This window comes from Phacochoerus africanus, chromosome 16, assembly GCF_016906955.1.
Source record: "Phacochoerus africanus isolate WHEZ1 chromosome 16, ROS_Pafr_v1, whole genome shotgun sequence".
Classification (NCBI taxonomy): domain Eukaryota; kingdom Metazoa; phylum Chordata; class Mammalia; order Artiodactyla; family Suidae; genus Phacochoerus; species Phacochoerus africanus.
In genome coordinates, this window is record NC_062559.1 from 19,713,612 (window position 1) to 19,741,564 (window position 27,953).

Below are 27,953 nucleotides of genomic sequence, written 5' to 3' on the forward strand. Positions count from 1 at the left end.
CTGCCTCCCGGGGCCAGGTGCAGTGTCAGCGGCCAGAGGTGGCCAGCCGTAGGGAGCACACACACAAGACACAGCCAAGCCTCTGCGACAGGCCGCACTTTATTTGGAGCTTTCCACCTAAGCGGTTCCCAGCTGAGCCGCATGACATGTGCAAAAGTCCCCCCAGAAAGCTGGGCCTCGCAGTGTGTAAAAAAGGCCCCCCCGTGGGGCAGAGCTGTGCAATCATAAAAAAAAAAAAGAGAGAGAGAGAAGTCCCCCAGGAAGCCTGGCTGGGATCACAGTCACCTAGGGCCAGGCCCGGTGCCAAGGCTGCTGCTGCCGCCACCCCCGGGTCCGTTTTCCCCTCCGACTGTGCTTTCTTTTCCAAGTCCTTACCACTCTGGGCTTGTGCCACCAGAGGGACTGGGCGCAGTCCTCAGTGGCAAGAAGGCCGGGCCGGCAGTGCAGTTTGAGGGTGTCACACACGCAGATACCCCCAAACATGTGCTCCCCCACTGGCCTCAGCCCCACCAGAAAACTCAGGGCTTCCCTGGCCCCCCAACCCCCAGTCCACCCTCATGTCACCTTTGAGGCAAGGGACACTGCCCTGAGACAGACGAGGCCCGTCAAGCCAGGGACCTGGCAGGAAGGGGGACAGGGCCACACCTTCCTCGCCCCAGGGCAGGTGGTTGTGGTGTCTGATTCTGCGCGTGTGCATCTGGGTGTGGCCCATTTGTGTGTGTGTGTGTGAGTGAGTGTGTTTGGCTGGAGGTGGGGGCCGAGGCTGGGGGAGGCACATCTGGATTCAGGGCACGTTGACTTTGAAGGGGCTTCCGGGGACACTTTCGTCACCCCACTTGACAATGAGGATGTAGTCCCCTTTCTCCTTGACGGTGTAGGTGACGTTGTAGACCCGGTTCCCCACGTGCTTCACGTACACCTCCTCACAGGGGGTCTTGGGCCCGTGCACGCCCACCATCATCATGTTGGTGCCTGGAAGGGAGGTGGCGAGGGTCGGGCTCACGCTGCGCACGGCCGCCGGCCCCTTGTTCCCGCGCCCTCGCCCCCCGGGGGAGACCGCCCCCTCTCCCCCGCAGCCTACCTGCTTTGCTGCAGTCCACGGTGAAGGAGTTCTTCTGGCCCACAAAGGCCTGGGACAGCCCGGGGCCCCGCGTCACCACCTTGCTGGCATCCGAGGAGAACTTGGGGATGGAGCTGTAGCTGGAGCCCCGGCTTGAGGACGACTTGGTCACAGTCTCCACCAGAACCGTGGAGGTCTCGTGAAGGCTGTGGCCTCCTGACAGCCGAGGGCCTGAGGGCAGGGTGGCGTGGCCATGAGCCGGGTCAGAAGCCTGCCCTTCCCTGGACGGTGGGCCCTGTGCCCAGCACCGACAGCCTCACGGTTGCCACCTCGGCTACAGCAGCCCGTTCCAGCCGAGCCCGGCCCGCGGGCTCCAGGGCCAGCTGATCCCCAGGTCTGGGGCCTCTGATGCCTCCGCCCCCCACCCTCAGGCTTTGTTTGGGAACCCAGGTCCCAGGGTAGTCTTCTCTTAAAAAGAAACACATCCAACTAGTCCTTAACGCAGCTTCCAAAGGAGAACTGGTTAAATGTTTACTGATTATCTTTCTGGAACCCAGAAGTGTGGGAAGGAGGGCCGTTAAGAAAAAGCTTGGGCAGCCGCCACAGGGGAGAGTCACCCTAGTGATGGATAGTGACAAAGAGGGAAGATTTGATTTTTTTTTTTTTCTTGGAGGTGTGCTTTTTAGGGCCACAACTGCGGCATACGAAAGTTCCCACACTTGGGGTCGAATTGGAGCCACAGCAACGTGGGATCCGAGCCATGTCTGCGACCCACACCACAGCTCACAGCAACGCTGGACCCTTAACCCACCAAGCGGTGCCTGGGATCAGACCCGCGTCCTCATGGATACTAGTCAGGTTCATGACCCACGGAGCCCCAAGGAAAACTCCAGGATTTGATTTTTTTTTTTTTTAAGTGAGCTCCATGAGTCCTTATGCAGAGTGTAGAGAATAGCGCCCTGTGTAAGTAAAGTCAGGCCTGCTTCGTTCCCGGTACCCCGACTGTGCTGTTTGGGGCAGACTGGGACCCGGATGGGAATGGCCACTGGAGCCAGCCAGGATGGGCTGGGCTGGAGGGACCGCCTCCCACCCAGGACACTCACCTGTGACTTTGGCCTTGAAGGGGCTGCCCACAATGTGCTGGGGGCCACCATACTTGATGGCAATGAGGTAGTTGCCAGGAGCCATGGGAGTATAGGTAACCACGTGACCCTCAGGACACTCCCGACAGTCTAGCTGCACCTTGGAGGGGCCATCGATGGTGACAGATAAGGCCCCTGAGCCCGCATTCAAGGTGTTGACGATGAACTCGGATGACACTCCTGGGGACCAGAGGTAGCAAAAGTGTGGGCGGGCAGGGCTTGGGGCGCTCAGCTGGGATGGGCCTGGGCCCAGGCCTCGTCTCTCCTCTCCGGCCCCAGGCCCTCACCTGTAGTGCCTCCCTCGAGCCCAGGACCATACGCTGACACCAAGCCTGGGTCCCCAGCCTGGCTCTGCTCCCCGACGCGGATCTTGAAGGGACTGCCGGGGATGTGGGCACCGTTGAACTTGACATCGATGGAGTGGACGCCGTTCTCATGAGGGATGAAGCGGATGGTGTGCTTGTCTGGGGGCAGAGGTTGGCGGGTGAGCCTCTGTCCTTCCCCCTCCCCTTCCCAGAAGGTCCTAGCGTGGCAGGGACAGGGCCAGCTCACCACTGTCCAGCTCAGACACGTAGCACTCCTCCACGGCACCCGAGGGCGTGTGCACCCGGGCATCGATCACACCCCGAGCACCGTTCAGCTGCACCGCAAAGGACGCCGGCTGGTTCACCTTGAGCCCCGTCTCCTGCAGAGTCCACAGAGGGTGCTCAGACTCCTGGGAGGGTCTCGAGGGCTCCTCCCTGCAGCCCCGCACTGCTCTCACTGCACGCCCAGCCCAGAGGCTCCCTCCTCCCACCCCCGGCCTGGTCCCTGCTGCTTCCAGGCCCAGCTCAGGAAGGTCCTCAACAAGACCGCTAAGAGATGAGGCCACCTGGCTGCACTGGACATGGTGGAGACGAGATGATGTGCCCTGTCCTGGCTGAAGAGGTGAGACCCAGACACCATACGTAAAGCCGGCCCGATGGCAGAGAAGCCAGTGCTAGGACAGTGCTGTGTGGCCTGCGAGCACCCAGCTCCGGTGAGGAAAGGGGAGCGTGGCCTGGACTGGCCTGGAAGCGCTCAATGGGGGAGGTGGACCGATGGGGAGGGAGGCTCCTGGGGGAGTGAGGACAAGCCGGGGGTGGGGGGCACAGAGCCCAATTCTAGAGCAGCGGTAGCAGTGGGGGAGGAATGGCACTGGGGCTCCTGAAGCTAAGATTACCCTGAGGGGCAGCTGGAAGGGGGCATGGAGCCCCTGCTGCACGAACACTGGGAGAGGAGACATCTGTCTGTCTGGACCTTGCAAGGTCACTGCTAAGTCCCTGGCCACACGGGCCCGCCCATCTCTCAGGGTGGCAGAGGGGCCCCATCCCCAGGCACTCACCTGGAGGCTGGTGACAGTAAGACGGCGAGCATCATCCGAGAGGGAGGCCACGGGCACCACAAAGGGGCTGTCCGGGATGTGCTCATCATTGAACTTGATGGAGACCTCATAGTCACCTGGGGAGGGAAGGCCCGTCAGCAAGGCCCCAGGATGAGATGGCAGGGCAGAACCGCCTCCTCCCAGGAGAGCCCCCTGGGTCAGCGCTCAGCTCTGGAGCGAGAGGCACGTTCCCAGAGGGGTGGGGTGAAGGGAGAGAGAGCAGGGACCCAGGTGACGAGTTAGGTAGCCCCGTCTCCTGCCTGGGTGAACAGAAACCCAGTCTGGAAGGCGAGGCAGGCCCAGACCCAGTGTGGACACCCACCTGGTTCCTGGACGACATAGGAGACCCCGCAGGAGCCATCTTTGCGGTCCTCAAATGCAATCTCTGCCTTGCTGGGGCCCTCCACAGCAATGGACAGGCCCCCGGCACCAGCTTCTCGGGTCCAGATGCTGAACTCGGCTGGAGAAAGGGAAGCGGGACAGGGGCGGCTCTTCAGCACCCTCGCCCAGCCTGCTGGCTGCCTTGCCCCCGTCCCCTGTCCTGGCCCTTACCTGGCACACCGGCCACCCCTCGCTCTAGCCCTGTGCCTCCAGCCCGCACCTTGTGGGCACCACCTTCACCCAGTGGCCCCACGGTGAACTGAAAGGGGCTGCCTGGCACGTGCTGGCCGCGGTACTTGACGGTGACTGTGTGGGGCCCCATCTCCTGGGGCACGAAGCGCACGCTGTACGCGCTGTCCTCTCCCTCCACGATCTCCGCGGCCTCCGTCTTGCCTGAGGGGCTGGTCACCTGTGCGGTCATGTCCTGAGAGCTGGCCTCACCTGCAGGAGGTGGGGAGTGACAGGGGATGACGGGGGCTGCTCCTGCCCTGGCCTTTCCCTCCCCTCCCTCCGCGTAAACCCCTCTTCCTCTCAGACCAACAGCCTCCCCCTCCCCGTCCCAAGGGACAGAACACCCGACCTCCCTGTGAGGACCCCGGCCGGGCCCTGCTCACCCTCTTGCTGCCGAGTGATGCTGCCAAAAGAGCCCAGACGTTCCCGGCCCAGGAAGTCCCCGAAGACGGCGGGGAAGGGGTCTCCGCCAACCTGAGTGGACTCCTCCACCCGCACCTCGCGCTTGGTCTCCCCACCCCGCGTCTTGCTGATCTCCGTGCGCTCCGTGCGGGTGTACGTGTGGCTGCTGCGGGTGAAGGTACGTGTCAAGCGCTCCTGGGCAGACACCATCTGGAACCAGTTCCCTGCGGGGCACAGGGAGTGGGAGGAGGGAAAGGAAGTGAGAAAGGAGCCTGCAGGACGGACACCGAGGGGCAGGCTCCCCGCCGCCCCCAGGCCCTTGTGGGCACCCACCTGGGATCTTGAGGTTGAGGTCGCAGGTGCTGCCGATGGTAGCGATGGAAGGCGCCTGCCTGCGCCGCGTGATGCTCTCCTTCATGCGGCCCTCGCCCGTCACCTTCACCGTGAAGGGGCTTCCTGTCGGGGGGAGAGGGCCAGGCGTCTCAGATGGCTCATCTCCGGCCTCCGGCCCGTCCCAGCCACAGCCCAGAGCCTTACCAGGTACGTGCTTGTCGGCAAACTTGATGTTGATGATGTAGGTGCCGGGTTCGGTGGGGCAGTAGGTGACTTTGCAGGTGCCATCCTCCATATCCTCACAGTTGATGTCCACCTTGCTCGGGCCTTCAATGCTCAGCCCCAGGCCCCCGTAGCCTAGCGGGAAATGGGGACACAGCGCCTTCAGCCCCACGGCTGTTCTGCTCTCCTCTCCTCAAACTGCAGGCTCCCTCCACCATAGGCACCCAAACTGTGTCATAACCACTGACAAATGGCTCAGCAGGAGGAGAGGGTGAGCCAGGCATGACCCAGAGGGTCAGGGGTAGCGAGTCTGGAAGATTCCCTGAGGCAGGCCTCTTGGGTCCAGGGAGCAAGGGGGAGACAGAAACTCGGGGACAGCTGAGCTGTCTCTTAAATGCACCTGCGTTCCGAGTGTCCACGATGAACTCCGCCACCTGGAACGTCTGTCCCTCGGACAGACCCTTGCCCCAGACCCGGACCTTGCTAGCGTCCCCAATCTCAGACGGCCCCACCAGGATCTTGAAGGGGCTGTTGGTGACATGCTTGCCGCTCTTGCGCACGCTCACCACGTGCTCCCCAACCTCCTTGGGGGTGAAGGAGATACCTGGGGGGGGGGGAGGGAGGGGGATCAGACATGAATGGAGCCCTGGGGCTGGCAGCGACCCTTTCCAGCCCACCTCCTCTCCCCAGGCCCCTCCTGTGGCCCCACACTCACCAATGTGCCGGTTGGGCAGGCGCTTCAGCAGGCAGGGCTCCTCGTTGCCCGAGGGGGCACGGATGCTGGCAGTCAGCTGGCTCAGGTCACTCTCAGTGATCTTCAGCGACACATCCGTGGACGTGCCCACATTCAGCTGTGATGTCCTCATTGAGTCATCACCTGGGAGAATTGGAGTGTCAGGCAGTGTGATTCCTGGCATCCGCTGGATGCCCCAGGCCTGAACGGGTTAAATTCCTGGTTCACACAAGCTTTAATCCTGACTTGCATGATTCTGAGGAACCAATAAACTAGACCCTGACCCCTTATTCACTGTGTGGCTCTGATCAAGCAGCTTAGCCCCTCTCGCCTCTTGGTTTCCTTATCTATCAAAAGGGATTGTCAATATCCTGACTTAAGAAACTGAACAAGATGATGTATTTCAAAGCACGGAGGCGCACATGGCTGGATGTTTCTCACGTGCTGTAGAGAAGAGGTCATTTATCCAAAAATGACCTCTTCCACCTCTAGGGGGCCCTACCCTAAGGCTCTGGTGACTTGACCATGCCAGGCTTGCACATCTGTTGTGTGCTGGGGAGGCTGTTGCTGGCTGTGTGTGCCCACACGTCCACCCACCTGTGATCTTGGCCGTGAAAGGGCTCCCTGGGATGTGCTTGTCATCAAAGCGCACAATGATGCTATAGTCACCAGGTGCGGTGGGGAGGTAGGACACGGTGCAGGTGCCATCCTTGTTGTCCTTGCAGGTGATCTCCGCCTTGGATGGGCCTTCCACGGCCAGGGACAGCCCCCCTGGGGGTGGAGATGGGGCTGAGATCAGAGGTCCTGCCCCCACCCCTGCACTGGCTGACCACCTCCCCAGCCCTTGCCTGTAGCTCCCCTCACCTTCCCCAGCATCCTTGGTGACGATGGTGAAGGTGGCTGGCTTGTTGACCATGCCATGGCTCAGGCCTGGCCCGTAGGCACTGACATGGCGGCTGTTGATGGCATCCACGTAGAACTGCAGGGGGCTCCCTGTGTGTGTTGGGGGGGGGGGGACAGAGAAAAGAGGTTGGGTCAGCAGTGAGGACAGCGGCTGCCTGAGCTTATCTCGGCGCCCCCTGCACCTTCCCATGGCCAGAGGGGCCTCCCAGCAGGATTCCAGCCTTCCCAGGATCTCGGATGGTATCTGTATAGAGCAGGTGCTCAATAAATAGTTGTTGAAAGAAGGCAGGCAAAGAGGAAGCCACAGTGGGCTCCTCCCAGCCCAACCCAGGCCAGCCGGGCCCCTGACTCACCAGGGATGTGGTTGCCGTCATACTTGATCCCCATCTGGTGCAGGCCTTTCTCGGTGGGCGCGTACCTCACCGTGATCGTGCCGTCTTTGTTGTCGGTGATGTTAGGCCGGGCGGTCTTCCCAGAGGGCATCCGTACCTCCCCTGCCAGGCAGACACAGGTACGTGGGAGACTCATTACTCCTACCTCAATCCCCTCGCTGTCCTGGGCCCCCCCTCCTATGTGGTTCTGCCTCCACCTCAGAGGCCAGGCACCAGGAGACAACCTGGAGCATCAGGCTGAACCCTGAGCTGGGACGCAAAGGGCTGAATTCCAGCTCTGCTCAACGTGCTGTGTGACCTTGCGTAGCTCACTTCCCCTCTCTGGCCCCTCTCTAGGGGAGCTGAGCCTGGACTCAGGTGGGCTCCCTCTGAGCCCTCAGGCCTCAGGGCCCCGGGACAGTACCTGTGAGCTCCCCTTTCTGCACAGTGAAGGGGATGACCAGGTTGAAGGGCCTCAGCATGGACTCCATCGACTCCACAGGCACCACTGGCTCCTCTGTGGCCTGCAGCAGGGGAGAGGGAACAGTCCTTGGCTGCGGAGCTTGGCCTGAGCCATGACTGACATCAGAGAAAGTGAAGAACGAACAAGATGGTTAATGGTGACGTCAGAGGGCAGGAGAGGCGCGTCAGCTGCAAGAGAAGAGGTGCCATGCCCAACCTGGGGGGTCTGTCTGCCCAGCCTGACTCCCGCCTGCTCCCCAAACCGTGCCCCAGCCCTGGCCACTAAAGAACAGAAGGAAGAAATGAAGGAAGAGGAGGAGGAGAGCGAGGCCTGGCCTGGGTGGGAGGTGGCAGTACCCAGTGTGTGGGGTAGGCGCTGGGCCGGTGCAGCTGCAGCACTTCAGAGGGCTCCTCCACGTGGGGCATGGGGTCACACGCCTGGGGGGCAAGGCACGGGAGAGCACGGGATGTGGCAGGCCAGCACACGCCAGCCTGAGGGACCGGGAGCTGACTCCGCATGGCCCAGGGACCAGGAATCTCTGCCTGCCCGCAGGGGGGCTTCACCATCCTGCAGGGCCACCTTGGGGAGGTGTATGGGGACAGCGGGCCTGAGGGTCAGAGAGGGACAGGGCATGTTCCCCCAGAGAGAGCTGACCAACCGCCAGAGGGGCCAGAGGCAGGGCGGTGCTCGCTCCCAGCCTGGGCGGCTGCTCGGTTCCCGAGCCCTCTGGGCCCGGAATCCATCAGACCTGGGCACAGTTTCGGGGGTTTCTTCCTGTGCCTGAAAGGGCCGGGCCCGCCTCCCCGCCACCCCCGTCCCGCCGCGGAGCTTACCAGCACGTGGAAGGGGCTGTTGGGGATGTGCTCGCCTCCGAAGCGGATGGTGATGACGTACTTGCCCGGCTCGGGCGCCGTGTAGTAAATGTCGAAGGTCCCGTCGTGGTTCTCGACCACATCCACGTCGAGCTCGGCCCCGTCGGGTGTGGACACCGTGCACGTCACCTTCCCCTTGCCGGCTGCCTTGGCGTCCACCGTGATCACCGTCTCTTCCCCAATCTGGATGCGGGGGCCCAGGCAGGCACCTGCCGCAGCACAGACGCGCCTGGTCAGGAGGCCGTCGGGTCTGTGCCCAGCCCCCCTCAGGTACCCACTGCCCCCGGCACCTCAGCCCACCGCCCAGAGGGAAGAGGAAGGCCACTCACCCAGGCCGTGGCCACCAATAGACACTGCGAAGAGAGAAGAGTGTGAGGCCATCTGCTCTCGGGTGGGAGGTTGGGGGGGGGTGCTGGGGGAGGGCAGGGGGAGGTGGGGGGAGAGCCCACCTGTGACGAGGCACTTGCTGGCGTCCCCCGTGGGCAGGGCGTGGATGCGGAAGGGCGAGTAGGGAATCTCATCGCCGCCGTACTTGATGGTGATGGTGTACCGGCCACTCATGTCTGGCAGGTAGGACACGGTGTACGTGCCATCCCCGTTGTCTCGGATGTTGGCCTTCTTGGGCTTACCCTCAGGATCCTGGGGGAGAAGCGGAGGTCAACGCCTGCCTGTGCCCCGCCCCTGACCTGGGGGACCTGGGCAGTGCGTGGACTCACCAGGATCTGGACAGTGAGCAAGCCCTCGCCAGCGTCCCGGGCATCAATGGTGAACTCCACAGGCAGGCTGGCAGGGATGCCGGAGGCATTGAGGCCGGGGCCACTGGCCCGCACCTTGCTGGCATCATGGGCTGGAAGTACCTTGATCTTGAAGGGGCTGGAAGGGCGGAAGAGACGGACAGTTGGTTGAAGGTCAGGGGGAGGGCGGAGTCCCATCTCATTTGGGGCCTGGAGTCCTCCCCACTTCCTGAGCGGAGGAGGGAGGAGGGACCAGGTCACAGCCAGAGTCTCAGGGGAGGGCCACTCGGGTGTGCCCCTGACAAGGCCTGAGCATTCCTCCTCCATTAGCTGGGAAGATGCTATGGTTTGTTTCAAGGGGAGGGCATAAGTCCCGTTCCCACCTCTTTGTAGCTCCCTGGTGCCTCTTCCTAAATTGCTAATTTAATGGCTACCTGGGGGCACAGCCCAGGCGGAGGAGAGCCCCTGGCGCCTTGCTGCCTCCAGGGCGGAGAAGACAGGCAGGGGCTCCCCCTGCAGAGGAAGAGTAGGAGGGAGCAGCAGAGATCGGATGAGGTCAATTCAAGTGGGAGGGGTGCCCCCAAGAGCGCAGCACAACACAGGAGCCGAAAGCCGGGCCTCACCTGCGTGGCACCTCCTGGTCGGCATACTTGACAGCTACCGTGTAGGGCCCATCAGTGGCCGGGGTGTAGTGGACAGTGTGGGTGCCATCTCCATTGTCACGCACCTCCACAGGCTCAGCCACTCCTGGACAAGGGGAGCAGGGTCAGCAGAGCCTCCTAGCACCCTGTCCTGCCTCCCTCCACCCTGCCCCAGACAGTCCATACCTGTGGGGCTGAGTACGGCCACCTGCAGGGGGGCCCGGCCAGCCTGGCTGCAGTCCACTGTGAAGGTCTGGGGTACCCGGGCTCTGACACCAGCTCCCAGCCCTGGGCCCGAGCACTTCACCTTCCCAGGGTCCACCACATCCTTCACCGGCACCCGGAAGGGGCTTCCTGCGAGGAGAAGGACATCTATCTGCCTGCCCGGGAGGGTCTCCCCGACACCGAGGAGCCAAGAGAAGGAGGCCTTCCCTGTGTTTGCAATGCCCCAGGGAGGCCAGGCCAAATGCTCAAGTGCTCAGGAACTTGGTAAGAAATCACAAACAAGGAGAAATAAACTGACTGCGGACCAAGGCCTTGGCAAACCCACTTATTTAGGACAGAGGCTGGAAAGAAGGCCTTCCTAAATTAATAAAATATTAAAAATGGAATATATTATAAAAGAAAATGTGTTTTTGGCAGCATGAAATTAGATGGGGGGGGAGTTCAATTTCAGCAGTCTCGAGTTATGTAATATTAGTTAGGCATGACCCCCTGGCTCCCGCCCTGCCCGAGCTGCTTGGCCCTGCAAGAGGGCAGGGTGGGGCCCTTGTTCTGCTGACACTGAGAGTGAGAGGGTGTGAGAGGTTGTCCTTGCCAAGCCAGCCACAGTGGCTTGGACTGTGTCTGAGTGGTAGAACTCAAAGGGCCAGGACGCCAACACTGGGCCTCTGGGAATAAACGGTACCCACCACCCTGCCCCTTGACCATGACCGCAGCACCCGTGCCTGCCAGCTCTGCTCCCTGCCTGCTGGCGGGGCTCGTGGCCATCCTGCTCTAGGGACAAGTCTCACATCCGCCTTCCTTCCAGTCTCCGTCTCGCTGGGCAGGCCTCCCGCTGCCTCCCCGGCCCCAGCCCCTCCGTGCACACCTGGGATGGGCCGGCCCCCGAAGGTGATGTTGACGTCGTAGTCTCCAGGGGTGAAGGGGATGTACTCCACCGTGCAGCTTCCATCCTTGTTGTCCTTGCAGGACATCTTGGCTTCTGAGGGGCCCTCAATGGCCAGACCCAGGCCCCCGGTTCCAGCGCCCCTACAAGATGACACCCTTTAGCAGCTACACCAGAACACAGCGAGTTGGGGGTGGGGGAGCCGCTGAATGGGGCTGGGGGCCCAGCTGAGAAGGGACCAGCTACAGGGGCTGGAACACGAGGGGAGGTCTGCTGCCTGGACGGGACGGGATGGAGCTCAGGCACACACAGAAGGATGAAGGGGGCCGGCCGCTGGGTCAGGGGGCCGACAGCATCAGAGTCAATCAAGATGAGGAAAGGGGGGTTACCTGGTTTCCACAGTGAAGCGGTTGGCCTTGTTAACCAAGCCACCCTCCAGGCCTGGCCCAAAGGCCCGGACGCGGGTGGGGTCACAGCCCTCCGTCACACCCACTCGGAAGGGGCTCTTGGGCACAGCTACGTCATCGTAGAGCACCTCCACCAAATGCACGCCTGGAAGGCAGCCCCGCGGTGCAAGTCAGGGTGTGCACGGCCCCCACCAGCCCGCCGCCCCGGGAAATGCCGGGATCAGAGCCCCGCCAGCCCCACTCAGCCCAGCCCCTCACCCTCTTCGTAGGCCGTGTACTGCACCCGGTAGGTGCCGTCCCCGTTGTCGGTCACGTAGGTGTCTGTCTTAGCACCTGAGGGGTTGAGCACGCGCGCCGTCACGTGGTTCCCACCCGTGGCTGTTAGGGATCTTGCGTCCACAGTGAACTCGGTGGTCACCTCACGCAGGACACCTGGGCCCAGGAGATGAGCGCTCAGCATGGGCAGGGGGCAGCCTTCACCCAGCTGCCCGCCCTTGCCCTCCCTCCTCAGCTCTGAGGCCGCTCCTCCTCCCACCCCCTGCCGCCACCCCTCAGCACCTCCTCAGCCCTGCGAGCTCCAGGCCTTGCCCGCCTCACGCCCTTCATCATCCAGCGACTCCTCAGCCGGCTGCGGGCCCCTGGAGGGCAGGCCTGGGTCTTACCTCCCTCTGCACCCCCACCCCCATGCCCCGCTCAGGGTCTGGCCCCCAGCAGATGGTAACTGGTGCTCACAGACCTCTGCAAACCATCTCCTTTTTTTTTTCCCTTCTTTTTTTTCCTCTTTTCTAGGGCCATTCCCACGGCATATGGAGGTTCCCAGACTAGGGGTCTAATTGGAGCTGTAGCCGCCGGCCTACGCCAGAGCCACAGCAACACAGGATCTGAGCCTCATGTGCGGTCCACACCACAACTCACGGCAATGCTGGATCCTTAGCCCACTAAGCGAGGCCAGGGATCGAACCCTCAACCTCATGGTTTCTGGTCGGATTCATTAACCACTGAGCCACGACGGGAACGCCCTAAACCGTCTCCTTTTGAGGAAAGCTCAAGTTCAAAGCTCCTGAGCCTTTTCAGATCAGGGACCCCTTAAGTTGATGCATGTTGAGGATCTTCCCAGAAAAGTTCCCGGGGGCAGATGCAATTTTGCCACAAGACCAGAGGCAAAGCTCCATGTCCTGCCCTTGGCTTTGATGCCTTCTCTGGGGTCCCTGGGCCCTAAAGACGCCGGGGCTGCCCCAAAGCCCTCCCTTCCCCCATGCTGGCCCTCCGAGCCCTCAGGCCTGCTCTCCGCCCTCCCTGATTAGCGACAAGAACGGCTCCAGGCTCCTCTCTCTCACTCACCATGCGGCTCCACCCCGGGCCCCGAGACCTTGACGCCGCTGGTGTCGACAGCAGGCTGCACGTGGACGCGGGTGGGAAACTTGGGTACGGGGTGCCCGCCGTACTTGATGGTGATGGTGTAGGTGCCAGGGAAGGCGGGGCTGTAGGTGATGTGGTAGGTGCCGTCGGCATTGTTGTGGATCAGCACCTCGGCCTTGACCCCGGCGTCCGACAGGATCTCGATGGTCAGCTCAGCCTCGCCCGCCTCTGAGCAGTCCACAGTGAAGGTGGCTGCCTCGCCAGCCTTGCCTCGCTCCAGGCCCGGCCCGCTGGCCCGCACCTTGCTCGGGTCGAACACGGGCCGGATGGTAGCCTTGAAGGGAGAGCCGGGGATGTGGGCTTCGGCGAACAGGATGTTGATGGTGTACTCGCCCGGCTCCGTGGGCAGGTAGCTGACAGCGCACGAGCCATCACCGTTGTCCTGGCACTCGATCTTGGCCTCGCAGGGGCCCTCCACAGTCAGCCCCAGGCCTCCTGTGCCCGCCCCCTTGGTGTCGATGGAGAAGGGCGCCGGCGTGCCTACCAGCCCGCCCTTGAGGCCAGGGCCGTAAGCGCAAACCTAGAGGAAGGAGCAGGTGTGTGAAGTGACCTGCGCCCGGCCACGCCCACGCCCGCCTTCATGGCTCCCGAATCAGCTAAGCACTTGCAAGTGTAGCAGCTGCCACAGACCGAGTCCTTCTATCAACCCCACGTGAGGAAACGCAGGCAGAGAGACGAATTTGGCCCAGTTGATGGAGCTGGGATTGAAACCCAGGTCCCATCCAAGGACAGGCTCTTAATCACTAAGCTGTTTGGAAGGCAGGTCCTGAGGCTGGGGACAGCCTTGGCCCAGGTCCTCGGCTGTGCTCAGTCCACGACCTAAATCCCTCTGGCCTCTGCACCTACAACTTAACCCGTCTTCCCCACAAGCCCCCAGCTCCCAGCAGCCCCCACTTCCTCACCTTGGAGGGGTCGGGAGGCAGGACACCCTCCACGGCAAAGGGACTGCCAGGTACCGGGTGGCCGTCGTAGGTGATGTCCACCTTGTAGGGCCCCTCCTCAGGGGGCATGTAGCGCACAGCCTGCGCGTCAGCGCCACCCCCGGGTTCCAGCTTGCAGGGGATGGGTCGTCGGGAGGGAGAGGTCATCCGCACATCCAGCTGGCCCTGACCACCAGCCCCTCGTGTGTTCACGGAGAACGCCTGTTCTTGCCCCACGGCCACCTCTGCGGAGGAGGCAAGGGACCCCGTGAGCAGAGACTCCAGCCCACTGTCCCCCTCACCTCCTCTCCATCCCAGGGCAGCTCTCGCCCTACTTACTGCTGTTGAGCCCTTGAACTTTGACTTTGCTGAGGTCCAGCGGGGGGGCCACATTCACCACAAAGGGGCTCTTGGGGACGGGGTCTCCACCATAGGTCACTGTCACTGCCATGTTGCCCTGTGGGGTACAACGGGAGGTTGGACCTGGTGGCTTAGACACAGCCTGGCAGCATGCCCATGGTCGACGTGGACCAGAGGCTCAGGGATCCACGGCAAGAAAGGATGGGACGCAGGAAAGGGGCCAGGATCCAGAAGTGGCCCTGTGAGACTGGAGGAGACCCAGGACCTTGGGCAGCCAGGGCAGGCGGGACACGGGAGGGGCGGGCACACCTGCTGCACGGCCGTGTACTTGACGGTGTAGGAGTAGTCATGGTTGTCGATGATCTCGAAGTCTCGCACAGCTTCGCCCTTGGCGGCCCCAGCAAAGTGCACGTCCAGCTTGGCCTTGCCGGCTCCCTTGGTCAGCACCGTGAAGTGAGTGGGCTTTCCAACCTCCACACCTGCGGAGCCCAGGCCGAGTCGGTGGTGAGGGACTGGCGGCCACCCAGCCCCACCCCCAACCCAGCCCCATCCCTGCCCAGACACCGACCTGTGCGGTTCAGCCCAGGACCCTCAGCCTTGACCTTGCTGGCATCATGGGATGGGTCTACCTTGATATGGAAGGGGCTGGCTGGGATCTCCTGGAGGAAGAAAAGCCTTGGTCAGGGAGGACATGGGCAGTCTCCGAAAGAGTCCCCTTTGTTTCCTCTGAGACATGCTGCCTGCACACAGGAGATACTCAGTGGCTGCGGAAATGTCCCCAAACGACAGCCTTGCAAGCTGCCGGCTGAGACTTGGCGAGGGTGCCGCCGCCCGTGACAATCCTAAGCCAAGCATAGAGTACCTGGTTGGCAAACAGCACCATGATGGTGTAGCGGCCAGCCCCTGGGGGTGTGTACTTGACTGTGAAGGTGTCATTGTCATTCTTGATGATGTCAAAGTCGATGTCAGCCTCTGCGGGGCCCACCACGCCAGGGGCACACTTGATACCGATGCTCACGTCGCCTGGGGAGAGGCAGGCAGGAGGCCCTGAGCGGGAGGCTCAACAGCCTCCTGCAGGGACCAGCCCCCCTACAGCTCAGCCAGGAAGCAGGCAGAGGGAGCCCTCCTGCCCAGGCCCCTCCCTGCGCACCTTGCCCCGCCTCGCTGCAGTCCACCGTGAAGTAGGTGGGTTCATTAGCCTTGAGGCCCGTCTTCTCCACGCCTGGACCGTACACCTTCACCCGCTCGGGGTGACTGCCCTCTCCCACGTTCACCTGTGGGGGGGAAATCAATGCTCTCAGCCCAGCGCCCCTCCCGCTAGGCCCACCCCCTTCCCCAGCACGACTGGGTCCCAGCCCTCACAGGACCAGTCTTGGGCCTCTTCCAGGGGTCCTCGGGGTGGGGAGTGATGCCCAGGCCCTGGGACAGCCAACATCTCCCATGTGGGGCTTCGCCCTCCCTCTGGGGCCCTTGGCAGTGGGCCGGGGGGAGGGCACAGAAGACGCACCCGGAAGGGGCTCTTGGGCACATTGACGCCTCCCCAGGAGATGATGATGGTGTGCTTAATGGGCTTGGTGGGCACGTAGGAGCAGCGGAAGGTGCCGTCGCCGTTGGGGATGACCTTGATGTCGATGGGGCAGCCGTCAGCGTCCTATGGGCATCAACCAAAGCACGGTTTAGAGTGCTCCCCCCTCCTCTGCCCACCCACGCCCTCTGCTGGCCGTGGGCCCTCCTGCTCACCCACCCCCAGCACACGCACAGGCCCGGCCCCTGCCAGGCCAGAGCCAAGGGCCACACAGGTGTCCAGGAGACCAAGTCCTAGGCCACCTGTGTGGCCTGATCACCCAGCCTAGGTCTCTGAAATGTGTTGTCAGGGGAGAAGCTCAGCTAAATCAATGTTCCTCAAATTGAACCATGAACCTGGTAAAGAAGACTCATTCTCTTGGACCCAAGAATATATTCATTAAGCTCTAGGAGTCAGTGGACACTATTTTGAGAAACTCACTTGAGAAGCTAAGGTCTTACTGAAATCATCTTTTAATGGCAAATTACCAATACAAAAAATTATTTTTGGTAAAATATATTTTTAAGGTTATCATTCATAAGAGAAAGCCAAACTTTCAATTTTCCATAGTTCTCATGGGTCCACAAGACTCAGTCCTGTGATGCCCGGAGGCCCCTTTCCTAACCCGCCCCACCTTCCTAGGGCCCCAGCCGTGAGGGGCAGCGAGATCAAGCAACATCCCACCTGGGCATAGAGCTTCAGGTCTCCCTTGCCAGCTGCACGGGCATCAATGGTGAACTCGGCAGGCTTGTCCACGATGCAGCCAGTGGGCTCCAGGCCGGGCCCAAAGGCCTTCACCTGTGCAGGGGCAAGAGCAGAGCGCTGGGTTGGGGGCTGGAGGAGGCTGCATTCACCACGTCCCAGGCCCGTGTGCTGGAGCTGGGACCCCACCTTGTCCGGGAAGCAGTCAGGTGGCGCTGGCTGGATGTGAGCAATGAAGGGCGAGTCGCGGATGTCCTCGTCATCGCAGATGACGTGCACGGCGTACTCTCCGGGCTCTGTGGGCCAGTACCGCACATCACAGGAGCCATCGCCCTTGTCGTCACACTCGATCTTGGCCTGGGAAGGCCCCTCAATGGAGAAGCCTAGGTGCAAGATGGGGAGGGTCGGATGGCAACTCGAACCCCCGGGCATGCTCCCCATCACTGTCCCAGCATCGCCAGCCTGGTCATCCCCAGGTCCCATCTCCCTGGCTCACCTCAACGCTCACCAGCATTCCTGCCTCCTGTCGTCCCCCAGTCACTCCACAGGGTCCCTCTATCACACCACGCCCCAGCATTCCCACCTGCTGCCAGCCAGCCACTTACCCAGGGTCCCCACCTCCGTGCCAATGGCCTCCACCACGAAGTCGGCCGACTTGCCCACCTGCCCGGTTTCCAAACCGGGACCCCAGGCCCGTACCTTCTGCATTCCTGCCTCGGGGCTCACCTGTACCTCAAAGGGGCTGGGCAGACAGGGAGCTGGTGTCAATGCCACAAGGTGCCCCCACCAGAGGTACCCCTCTCCACTTCCCTCGAGTGCCAGGCAGCCCACCCCCTCCTCCTGCCCTATGAGGGCCCAGATAGGAAGGCACAGGGGTTGCCTGGGGCTTACCTGCGGGGGATGGCATAGCCGCCCCACGTGATGGTCACCACGTACTTGCCAGGCACCACGGGGTAGTACTCACACTCGAACACACCATCCCCAGCCTCGCGCACCTTCACCGGCTCCTCTGTGCCCTCTGAGGAGATGCGGAAAGTGGAGGGATCACTGGTCTGAGAGTGCCAGCAACTCAATCCCCATAAGGAGGCTTGAGACCCAGGCCCAGCCCGTGGGCAGTGCTGTCAGGCAGTGTGGAAACTCCAGGCAGGGACCCTGTGTCCTGCTTGTGCACAGCAGCCCGGTGGCATTCACCGGGAGAGGACCGTTCCCCGCGTGCAGACTGGGAGACAGAGGCAGAAATAAGACAAGGTGGCTGAGGTCCCAGCATCTCTTCGGAGCCCCCGCCGGAGGGCATGGTGCGGGCGGTCTCTGCCCTCAGAGCGTCAGAACCACTGGCCCTATTTCCTCCCTGCACCCCTACCCCCCCAGCACCGGCCCTGGGCCCTGGCACTCACTCGGTCCCTTGACGGTGACCTTGAGCTCTCCGCTGCCAGCACCCTTGGTGAACACCTTGAAGTCAGCCACCTCTTTGACGCGCACGCCCTTGGGCTGCAGGCCCCGCCCAGAGGCGCGGCAGGCATTGGGGTTACAGGCTGGGAGGGAGAGAAGAGGGGGGAGGTTGGGGGTGCTGAGGGGCCCTAGACAGAGCCTCGGCCCCTCAGTCCTCATCCCCCGTGTCATTGCACAATCCTCCTGACCCCCTCGCAGGCACAGGCCATGGACTCATGCAAGCCTTCCCCGTGCTCCCTGGTGTCTCTGACACAACGAGGGCTGTCGGGAGCCAGGCTGGGCAGGCAGCCTGCCTCAGCGCCCCCGGCCCCCCTCATCAGGCTGGTTACAAGAAACCCTTCCCAATGGGCTCCTCGTATGGGACAAAGGCAGGGCGGAGCCTGGACGGAGAGTAGAGCAAAGAGACAAGGAAGAGCGCTTCACTGCCCGCCAAGGCCATCCACCTAGAGCCATCTGAGCCCTCTCAGAGCCACCGGAGCAGCTTTAGGAACTAAATCATGCCACAAAACACGCCGCAACACTGTGGAACAAGAGATATTCATAGAACAAGAAGCCTGCTGCAGATCACAGGCAATGCATGGACGTCAGCCTGCCACAGAACACTGCCAGTGGCAAGGAACCCAGACTTTGCTACTGAACACAGGCCAAAAACAGTGATCTCAGGCTGCCACGGAACACATAAAATGGCATAGAGCCCACGAGGTGCCACCAAACAGGCAGCAGCATATAATCCAGGCCTGCCATAGAACACAGACAATGGCACGGAACCTGGGTACTGCCATGGAACACAGGCGATGGCACGGAACCTGGGTACTGCCACAGAACAGGCAATGACACGGAACCCGGAGCCTGCCACGGAACATAGGCGATGGCACAGAACTGAGATCTTTCTCACAGACTCCATCAGGCAAGTGGCAAATAAACTAGATGTGCCACAGAACACAGGCAAAGGCATGGAACCTGGGGCCTGTCACAGAATGCCACGGAAGGGGGCGATTCCACACCGCTTGGGCCATGCCACACAGCACAGGTGAGGCCAGTCAGCTATGGCCATGCCCGGCCCCGCCTCCGCTGGAGTGTACTAACGTGGCACCACTCTCTTGGCCTGGTGGACGATGGGCACGGAGGGGGCGAGCGGCGGCAAGGGCTCTGAGTGGCAGAGAGAGAATCAAGTGGAGAGTCACCACCTGAGGGCCTGGGGTACAGGCGCTTCCTATATACAGCCCCCCCCCATGTGGCTCTGTCACCTCCCCCCCAGCCCTTCCACGGTGGCACTGTCTGGTATCCTTCACGGTGGCCTTCTGACCCTCCTTGGGGGCAGAGGATGGAGAGCCGACCTCAAGAGCCCCAGCCCTTGGCTCTTCCTTCTGCGCATTTTAAGCCCTAAGAGGGCTCCCCACCCACCCCTGGATTTAGTGCCTCATTTCCCACATAAATCCTCAGCCTTGGAATTTGGTGGCAATGCTGTGTCCTGGCCTTGGCCCGGGGGATCATGGGAATGGGGGAAGGGTCTTTACCTTCTGCCACGTGGACGGGGAAAGGGCTGCGGGTGATGGGGGCGCCAGCGAAGGCCACATGCACTGTGTGGGGCCCCTCCATCACAGGCCTGTATGTGCAACGGAATGTGCTGTCGCCCTTGTCCTCCAGGGCCACCTCCACTGTGTCCCGCCGGCCCTGCGGGTCCACGATCACCACGGCAACATCGCCAGTGCCGGCCCCTGTCATGACAACCGCCATCAGCCCCCATTCAGGACACGCACAGCTGCTCAGGGCTCCCTCACCCCAAGACCACTGCCTCCAGCTGGGACCCTGCCCCAGCCCCCTCTGCAGAACCCCCAGGCACAGTTGGGGGCGAGGTCGGGGGGTGTCAGGGGCTCGTTCTCACCCGCAGTGTAGATGTCAAAGTAGGTGGGTTTGTTGGCCACGTTGCCCACAGGCTCCAGGCCAGGACCACGGGCTGACACCTTGTTGGCATCCCCCAGCGCCATGCCCACGTTCACCTCAAAGGGGCTGCGTTCGATGTTCTGGCCAGCAAAGAGCACGGTCACCTGGGGATCAAGGGCCAAAGGTTAGCTTCTAGAGGAGAGCGGCGCGAGAGGGGGTGGAGGGTGGGAGATGGGTGCGGTGCAAGCTGAGAGAGGGGTCTGCTCCACCAGAGCCAAGGATGTGAGCAGAACCAAGAGGGCGGGGCGGGGTGGGGGTGGGGTCCTGGAGAGAGATACCTTGTGCAAGCCCGCGACCTTGGGCACGTAGGAGACAGCATAGGTGCGGTCCTTGTCGTTGTTGGGAACCACCTTGGCCTATTGGGAAGGGAAAGGACTGGCACTCAACGGCAGCTGCGGCCTCTCCTGACCCACAGCTCCTGCTTTGGGGGGCCTCCCCCATCTCGGGCACAGTGGGTGGCTCTGGCAGCCATCTCCAGGCCATTCCTGCCGCGGGCCTATGGCCTCTGTCTCACCCCCTGCGAATCCCTCCTGTGCCCAGTGGCCTCTCCGAACCTCCTCGGTGTGGCCCTCGGGATCCTCAATGTAGACCAGCACCTCGCCCACGCCGGCATCCACGGTCTGCACGGTGAAGTGCGCGGGCTGTAGCACGGTGTTGCCCTGGGGCTCGATGCCTGAGGGGCAGAGGCAGAGCGCTTAGGGAGGTCCAGCCTGGCCTGTGCCCGCTGCCCCGGGGAGGACTGGCAGGGCTCAGCACATACCAGGCCCGTAGGCGATGGCCTTCTTGGGGTTCAGCTGCTTGGAGCGAACAGGGGCACCGGGTTTGAGTTTGGCCTTGGGGAACTGGGACAGGTAGGTCATGACAGAGTGCTCATCCACATTGGGGTCCACAATCTCCTCGGGCGCGATCACCTGCGCAGAGACAAACGGAGTTCCAGGGGGCCCACCTTCCCCTGCAAGCCCAGTTCTCACCCACATCCTGACCAGGTATCCTCGGAGACCCAACTCCACCCTTGGCCCGCTGGCACCTGGACGCTCCCGCCACCCTGTCTGCCTGCCAGTGTACCTGGGGCACCCCGAGCCAGTCGTCCGCCTGCTGCATGGCCTCCCGGGCGTTCTCCACAGGCTGGTTGGGGTCCCAGGCCTCCCAGTCAGGGCAGAGGCCTGGTGGGATGGCGGAGGGAGGTGATGATTAGGGGGAAGCAGTCAGCCAGGATGCAGAGCACCTGCTTATCCAACTCCCTCGCCAGCTGTGGGCTCCCTCTCCGTCCCACGCAGCTCTAGGCCGCTGACCGGCCAGGTTCCTCTGACCCCCGACGTTACAGCCCCTCAGCTGGGATGCCCATTGCTGCTTAGAGGCCCAGCAGCCCTCCCTAGCACCAACAATGAGGCCTTTCTGCCGCGGCTGACGCGGCCTGGCACCAGCCCTGCCAGCCGGCCTCCTGCCTGGCCAGGCCCCGGCACAGACCCCCAACCCCGAACTCCAAACTCCAATGGGGGCACCCCTCACAGGCCTCTCCCGCCTCGGGCAGGCAGTCCCTGCCCCACACACCCGCTGACCCCTCTCCTTGAAAGTCTCACTGCTGCCCTGAAGCCCTAGATCCCCAAGCACCTCCCCCAGCAGCCTTAGGGCATTAGCCTCTCTCCTGCCTAATTGCCTGCTTGGGGAAACAGAGGCAATGAAGGGCCTATTGAGAGAGGATAGGTTCTTCTCCCTGGTTACCCAGGAATGCTGAGGCAACTGCAAGTCACCCCAGGAAGGGGTGCAAGGGGTGAGGGGGTGCCCGGTCCAAGCCAGAGCTGCAGGAGGAGGGCGATGCTCGCTGGCGGGGAGGGGGCCAGCTCACAGGCTGGAATCGATGACTGGCCAGAACAGCTGAGCTCACTGCTGGCAGCCCCACCAGCTGAGGGCAATGGCTCAGCAGCTGGGAATGCTTCCCAGGCGGCCGGTGCCCCCGCCTCCCACCCCCTGCTCCCCGGCTGACCCCAAGGGGACATGGCTCCCCAGAGGCCAGCCTAGACGGGGAGACTTATCTTTTCAGGAGGCGTCACCCACACCTATCTTTCCAGAGGCCAGAAAGGGAGCTGTACCCGGGACACGGGTCTAGCCTGTGATGCCTGGGCCCTGAGCTGCCCCCACTTGACCAGGCCAGGGCCTACATGGAGCGAGGGCAGGGCTCGATCGCCTGCCACAGGGTGGTACCACATCATCCTGGGCTTCAACCCTTTCTCAAAACTGTCCCAGGGTCTCCGTCCTGGGTCTAAGTCCTGGCCTTCCTTCTGTAAGTGCCATCACATTCGCTTTCTCCCGGCTGAGGGGACGTGGCACCCATGCGGCAAAGTGGGAAGTTCATGGCGCAGGGAGTCAAGGTCCTGGGCTCTGGTTCGGTCCTGCCACAGATAAGCAGTGTGATCCTGGACAAGCCACTGGCCTTCTCTGGCCCTCAGTGTCCTTGTCTGTAATACCTAATCCTGCCACTGCGGGATCTGGCAACGCATCCGGAAGGACCTCACACCAGCCGTGCTTCTCAGCTGGAGCAGGGCTCCTGATCCCCCAGCCCTGAGACCTTCATTCTGACAGATGGAAGCCTGGGCATCACCAGCTTATCCCAGCCCTCCTTCTGGGCTCAGGGGTCCGCCGTGTGCCGCGGGCCCACTCACCAGGGGCGCAGTTGTCCACCAGGGCGCCCAGAGCTTTGCCGTCCTGCCAGTCACGGTTGAAGTTGGTGATGGGCAGCTGGGGCACCTTGTTCTGGATCCAGCCGAGCAGCCTCTGCTTGGGCGTCTGCTTGCGAGCATCCTCGTCGTCCTCATCCTCCCACATGGGCATGGAGATGGAGTAGTGCAGGATCAGGGTCCAGATCAGGCCCAGGATCAGCTTCAGGTTCCCATCCACGATAGCCTTGCTGTCTGCAGAGCGAGGGGACAAGCTGGGCTCAGAAGGGCCCCACCCTCTGCCGCCCAGACTTTCTTCGGGCACAGCGCCCTCCCTCCCCTGCCCAGCTCCAGAGGCTGCTGCTCCAGCGCTGGGGTCAGGCCTCCTCCTTCTGGAACTTACCCCTTCTCTGCCAACCAAAATCCCTCCCTCCTGCGAGGCTCAGCCCCAGAGGCCCGGGTCGATGATTCTTCCTCTCCCTTTAGGACGAGGCTCCTTCCCAGGAGTTCCCATCATGGTGCAGTGGAAACGAATCCGACCAAGAACCATGAGGTTGAGGGTTCGAACCCGGGCCTTACTCAGTGGGTTAAGGATCCGGCGTTGCTGTGGCTGTGGTGTAGGCCAGCAGCTATAGCTCCGCCTGGACCCCCAGCCTGGGAACCTCCATATGCCGAGAGTGCGGCCCTAAAAAGAAAAAAAAAAAGAATGAGGCTGCTCCCCAAAGTGTCCCTACGGTGGCGGCGGTGGCAGCAGCGGTGGCGGCTACTTTCACCTCTACCACGGTGCTTGGGGGGCCCCCTATGGGCTACAGACATGGGTGCAGTTGTGCAAGACGGTGGGCCACTGGGGGACAGACACTTTTCACCGTTTCCTTTCTTTTTTAAACAGTTTCACTGAGGGATGCCTGATGTACAACGATCTGGATATAGGAGAAAGTATTACTGGATAACTTTTCACGGTATGTTTATACCGACAAAGCCATCACCACAGATCAAGACAAGTCAACACAGCCACCCCTCCGCAAACTTTCCTTTCCTTCGTGATCCGTCAGTCCTGCCCTTCCCTGGCCGCCCTTCCCGGGCATCAGCGAATCTGCTCTTGGTCACTATAGATTAGTCTGCATTTTCTAGAGTTTCATATGAATAGAATCATACAGTATTCTTTTTATTGGTCTGGCTTCTTTCCTTCACTGCAATTTATCTCTCTATACCCAGAGCTTAGGACGCAGTAGAATCTCACTAAATACTGGTTGAATGAATGAATTTTTTTAAAACCTGAAGTTGGAGAGGAGCAGCACCAACTTGGTTCCAGCCAAATTCTACTCTGAATGCTATAAAAAGGCTTTTGGCACGAAGGTCTGGGTGGAGGGAGAGGGTGCCGGGCACATTCCGTTAAGGCTAAAAAGTCCATGTTCTTAAGTGATAGGGGCCAGTGAGATTTCGCAAGAGCCCGGGGAATGTTACCCATGTGGACTCAAGTCTCAGGAGCTGACATTCTCGACCCATCCCCTCCTTTAAGGAATACTATGGACCAGAATTTGAACCCCAAGACTGGGGGGGCCTAGTTGCCTTTAAGAGCCAGAGAGAAACATCCAGGGGCCGAGGGTGGCCTAGAGTGTAGAGGCTTGGGAACCAGCTTACTTGTAAAGGACAGTACAGGCCTGAAAGCCATTAGCTTCCCTGAGCTAATGAGGTTGGGAGGGGGCAGAAGACAAGCCTTGTTTACTAGCGTTGCCGGGGAGATGGGAAAGGGTGGGGCTGGAGGTAGCCCTTACACATCTTTTCCTGACCTCCTCCTCTAGAGCTTGGAGGACGACCTTAGGAGGGTGAAGGCCTGGGGAACCCCAGCACTGCCCCCCCACACCTGCCCCCAGGACGTTATCTCAGCCTCTCTGGCCCGGGGCTCTGGTCCCCTTGGCTCCCCCACCCTTTCACTGATTCATCTTTCCTTCCCCAGCAGCTCCCCAGGCCCGCCCCTCTCCCCCTGGCTCCACTGCAGCACAATGGTTTGGCAGCGTGCAGATTCCATGACACACTCACTCCCAGCCTCCTGGTGCTTTAGCACTTTCGCTCTCAAACACACACACACACACACACACACACACACACACAGAGGCCTAGGACACTTTCACAGTCTTGACACCCAGAGCCACACAGCCTCTCACAACCCAGCCTCCAAAGCTGGTGCTTGTACACCCAGAAGTGCTTTTTGCAGACTGAAGCCAGATCCCTGGAAGGGAGGCCTTGAGGCTGCTGGGGTTGGGGAATGGGTGTGGGGGGGTGTTGTTTGGGGTGGGGGGACTCATTCATATTTGCATCAGGGAGAAGCTTCTCCCCAGCAACGGGCCCTGGGCCAGACAGCAAGTGGTCCGGGTCGGCAGGAGAGGGGTGGGTCCAGCGTCCCCCTCTGGGAGCAGTGACCTTCCTCTCCCTCCGCCCCCTCGGAGGCCAGGCGGAGGGGGAGCGCTCTGTGCAAGCCAGGCTTCCTCCTTCGGACCCCACTGGGGATACCACCAAAGGGGTGGGAGGAGCCAGTCCCTGAGGCCACCCCAGGCTTTGAGTGGAGGGGGAGGAGAAAGGGCCCAGGGAGGGAGGTGCTGGGACAGCTGCTGCCCCCTCCAGCCCCTCCCTTGGCGCTTGGCTCACGGAGAAGGAATAGCAACTGGGGAACAGCTGCGGGACAGAGCCGCCTCACAGGCCTCTTTGTTCGGAGGGGCTGAGGGGGTGGCGGGGGTAAGAAGGGCACTCGGCTCCTTCAACCCAGGCTGAGTACCCCTACCTCCTTCAGGGGTGCTGCTCAGCTCCCCGCTCCCACCCTGCGCCTAGAAAAGGAAGTGGGAGATCTTTTTGACCTCCTCCCAGGTGCCCAGATAGCCAATTTCAGTCCTGACATGTTGCCCAGGAGGCCCCACGCCAACCCCTTCCCACCCCCAGGCCAGAAGGAACTAGAGGAAGCAGGATGCCTGCCTGGCGGGGAACCCGCTACATCTCCTCCCCGGGGTTGGGCAGCCCCTGCCGGCTGTGCCCCTTCCCCTCCAGCCTCAGCCTCAGCCTCAGGTCTAGCAGCTGAATTGCTGACAGCTTATCTCATCGGTGGTGGAGGGAGTGAGCCACTTGGCCCAAATGGGGCCGGTTCCCCTTCCCCTCTGCAGGAAGGGGAATGGAGGGTTCGCTCCCGCCCCCCAAACCAACTTTTGCTTCTTCCCCCTCTATTCTGAGCCGGCCTCTCCCCACACAGTTGAGCCAAGGGGGCCGGAGCCAGGCACCGCCGTGGGGGAGGGGCGAGGTGTGCTCAGGAAGGATGAGGCCTGGAGAGGGGCCGAGCGCCCCCGCAGCGGTGAGGGGAGGGCAAGGCTGAGCCATTTCCTATAAAGTCCTGGTGAGGCCCCAGGCTGTCCCCCTGAGACCCCACCTGGGACAATCAGTCCAGTCGGTCAAATTCCAGCTGCTGGGGGATGGCCGCCCCTCGGCCTGACTCCTCTCTGACCCCTGCCCCCCCCACCACAGAAGCTCTCAAGCAGCCCTCAGCTCTAATACATATACCAGGACCCCCTCCCCCACCCCCTGTCCTCAGGCTTGTCCTTCTGGAAAGCTCAGAGACATCTGCTGTGTCACGGAGGCAGGGCTATTTCCAGGCCAGTGAGGGTGGGGTGGGGGGGGCAGAATTGGGGCAGGAGGGGGTAAGGCCTAGAGAGGGGGCCGGACAGGGCAAAGGGCCCCAGACTGACCTCAGCTGCTAATTCAGGCGGCCCAGAGATGCCCTGAGGGGGCTGGGGTGTGGACAGACCTTCAATTATCTAAATAAGTCTCTGGGGTAGCCTGGGGGGCATCAGACCCCCTGTGAATCTCCCTTCCTGGTGCCTGGGGGTGCACCCCGCCAAGGGGCCCTTTCCTGCAAATCAAGGCAAGGCTCTGGAGAGCTCACCACAGGAGGAGGGGGCTCGCTAGGCCCCCAGCTTGCAAGGATGACCGCAGGGCCTGCCCCTCTCTTCTCAGAGCCCACCCTTGGCTCCCCACTCCCAACGATGGAGTGCCTCCCCACCCCCACCCAGCAGTGACACACCTTCCAAATCTGGTTACACTCAAAGACTTCCTCCCTTCTCCAGGCCTTCCCTCCCACCCCTCAGCCCAGACTATTAGCCGCAGCCAATCAGGGGCTAGGGGGTGGGTTGGGGCCGGGCGTGGACGGGAGGGAGCCCCTTCCCCGGCCGGTTGGAGCCGGTGGAGGACAGGCAGGGGTTAAGGATCCCCGCGGTCGCTCAGAGCCTTTTTAGGTTTCCGAGGCTGGGCCCTGCCCGCCCGGGCCCCTGCGCCCGAACCCAGCTGCCGAGCACATGCCTGCGGGGGGCCTGGGCCCCGCGCCCGCCCGGCCCCCAGCTCTCCCTCTGAGCGCTGAGATCGGGCAGCGCTCGGGACCTGCCTTCAGCCGCTCCTCCCCGGTGGAGGTGCTAGGAGGCTGAGAAGCCATTTGCTTTGTTTGGGGGGAGGTGCCCCCGGGAATCCGTATTGGTCCCTGGCCCTGTCCTCTCAAGCCTGGCCTGGGGTTGCGGAGGGCAGGAAAGGGGACGATGAGTGGAGGCGGGTCGCTGGGAGCGTGCGAGGGAGGCTGAAGCTGGAGGACTCAGGAACAGTCGGGTCTGGACTCCCCTGGGCCCCCTCGGGATGCCAGCCGTCCAGAGAGGGATGTGAGGGCCGGGCCCGGCGCGCCTGTGTCGGCGGGCCGGAGAGCCGAGCCAGGGTCCCCTCCCGGAGCCGGGGCGCTCCCCGCCCTGTCTCGGCTCCCCGCGCGCCCACCCGGCACCTGCGTCCCCTGGCCCCACGGGCCAGCCCCTCCTCGGGGTATGTCCCCCTCCCCGCCCGCACTGACCGATGGACACGAGCTTGATATGCTCGCGCTCGAGGAACTCGAGGGCCACGGACACGTTCTCCAGCTTCATCTGGCGGAAGTTGGGGCGCGGGTGAAACTTGCGGTACATGCGCTTCTGGCTGAGCACCTCGAGCAGCGCGATGAGGCGCAGCCCGTCGCTGAGGTCTCGCTGCAGGTCGGTCAGGCGCTTGCCCACGCACTTGAGGTGCTCATTGCACCAGCGAGTGAACGTGTTCTGCTGGATCTTCTTCCACGGCGCGTCCTCGGCCAGGTCCTTCTCTGTGGAGGGCATGTCGTCCACCTCGTCGCCCAGGCCGAGGCCCGCGGCCTCGGAGTAACCGCTGTTGTTCATCATTCCAGCGCCGGCTGGGGCGGGGGCTGCGCTGCCGGCTGGGGTCCGGCTCGGGGCGGCGGGCTGGGCTCGGGCTGGAGGCGCTGTCGGGGCGCGATCGCGGGACTCGCGGCTCTGCGCTGCGCGGTGCGCTGCTCTCAACTTCTCTCGCGCCTCTGGCTGGCGGGACTCGGCGGGCCTCCTCGGCTCCTCGGCCGCGGGCGCTCTCTCGGTCTCTCTCCCTCCGGGGGCGGAGCGGTGCTCGGGAAGTGCGGGCTGGGCTGGGACGGGGGGTTTAAGAAGCCCCCGGGCCGCGTCCCCCCCGCCGCGCCCGCGGC

At 62.4% G+C, this 27,953-nt stretch overlaps 1 protein-coding gene and 1 long non-coding RNA gene across 4 annotated transcripts; one reads left to right on the forward strand and one right to left on the reverse strand.

The window, feature by feature from the left end:
• Positions 1-78: 78 nt before the first annotated feature.
• FLNC (filamin C) lies at positions 79-27,830 on the reverse strand. Of its 3 annotated transcripts, XM_047763486.1 has the most exons (49): positions 27,285-27,830; positions 22,424-22,672; positions 20,829-20,926; positions 20,524-20,674; positions 20,318-20,436; positions 20,042-20,119; positions 19,705-19,867; positions 19,337-19,537; positions 18,906-18,968; positions 17,765-17,902; positions 17,262-17,388; positions 16,976-17,112; positions 16,560-16,753; positions 16,353-16,466; positions 15,612-15,755; positions 15,255-15,378; positions 14,967-15,127; positions 14,673-14,763; positions 14,414-14,583; positions 14,084-14,201; positions 13,727-13,989; positions 12,747-13,344; positions 11,664-11,837; positions 11,388-11,550; positions 10,981-11,141; positions 10,077-10,244; positions 9,873-9,996; positions 9,232-9,388; positions 8,965-9,154; positions 8,845-8,868; positions 8,477-8,724; positions 8,000-8,080; positions 7,605-7,704; positions 7,163-7,303; positions 6,771-6,899; positions 6,504-6,677; positions 5,889-6,050; positions 5,574-5,777; positions 5,156-5,308; positions 4,952-5,074; positions 4,600-4,842; positions 4,157-4,426; positions 3,927-4,064; positions 3,566-3,681; positions 2,755-2,887; positions 2,490-2,666; positions 2,164-2,382; positions 1,082-1,291; positions 79-972 (listed from the first exon to the last, which is right to left on the reverse strand). In XM_047763486.1, the coding sequence occupies exons 1-49, from the start codon at positions 27,637-27,639 to the stop codon at positions 785-787; spliced, it is 8,226 nt and encodes a 2,741-aa protein (XP_047619442.1). In that variant the 5' UTR covers positions 27,640-27,830; the 3' UTR covers positions 79-784. The 3 variants fall into 3 exon arrangements, with proteins under 3 accessions (XP_047619442.1, XP_047619443.1, XP_047619444.1); XM_047763487.1 differs by lacking the exon at positions 18,906-18,968; XM_047763488.1 differs by lacking the exons at positions 8,000-8,080; positions 18,906-18,968.
• On the forward strand, positions 2,620-6,196 carry LOC125117549 (uncharacterized). The gene is made up of 2 exons (XR_007132650.1): positions 2,620-2,686; positions 3,026-6,196. It is a non-coding gene; the product is annotated as an uncharacterized LOC125117549 (long non-coding RNA).
• Positions 27,831-27,953: the final 123 nt, after the last annotated feature.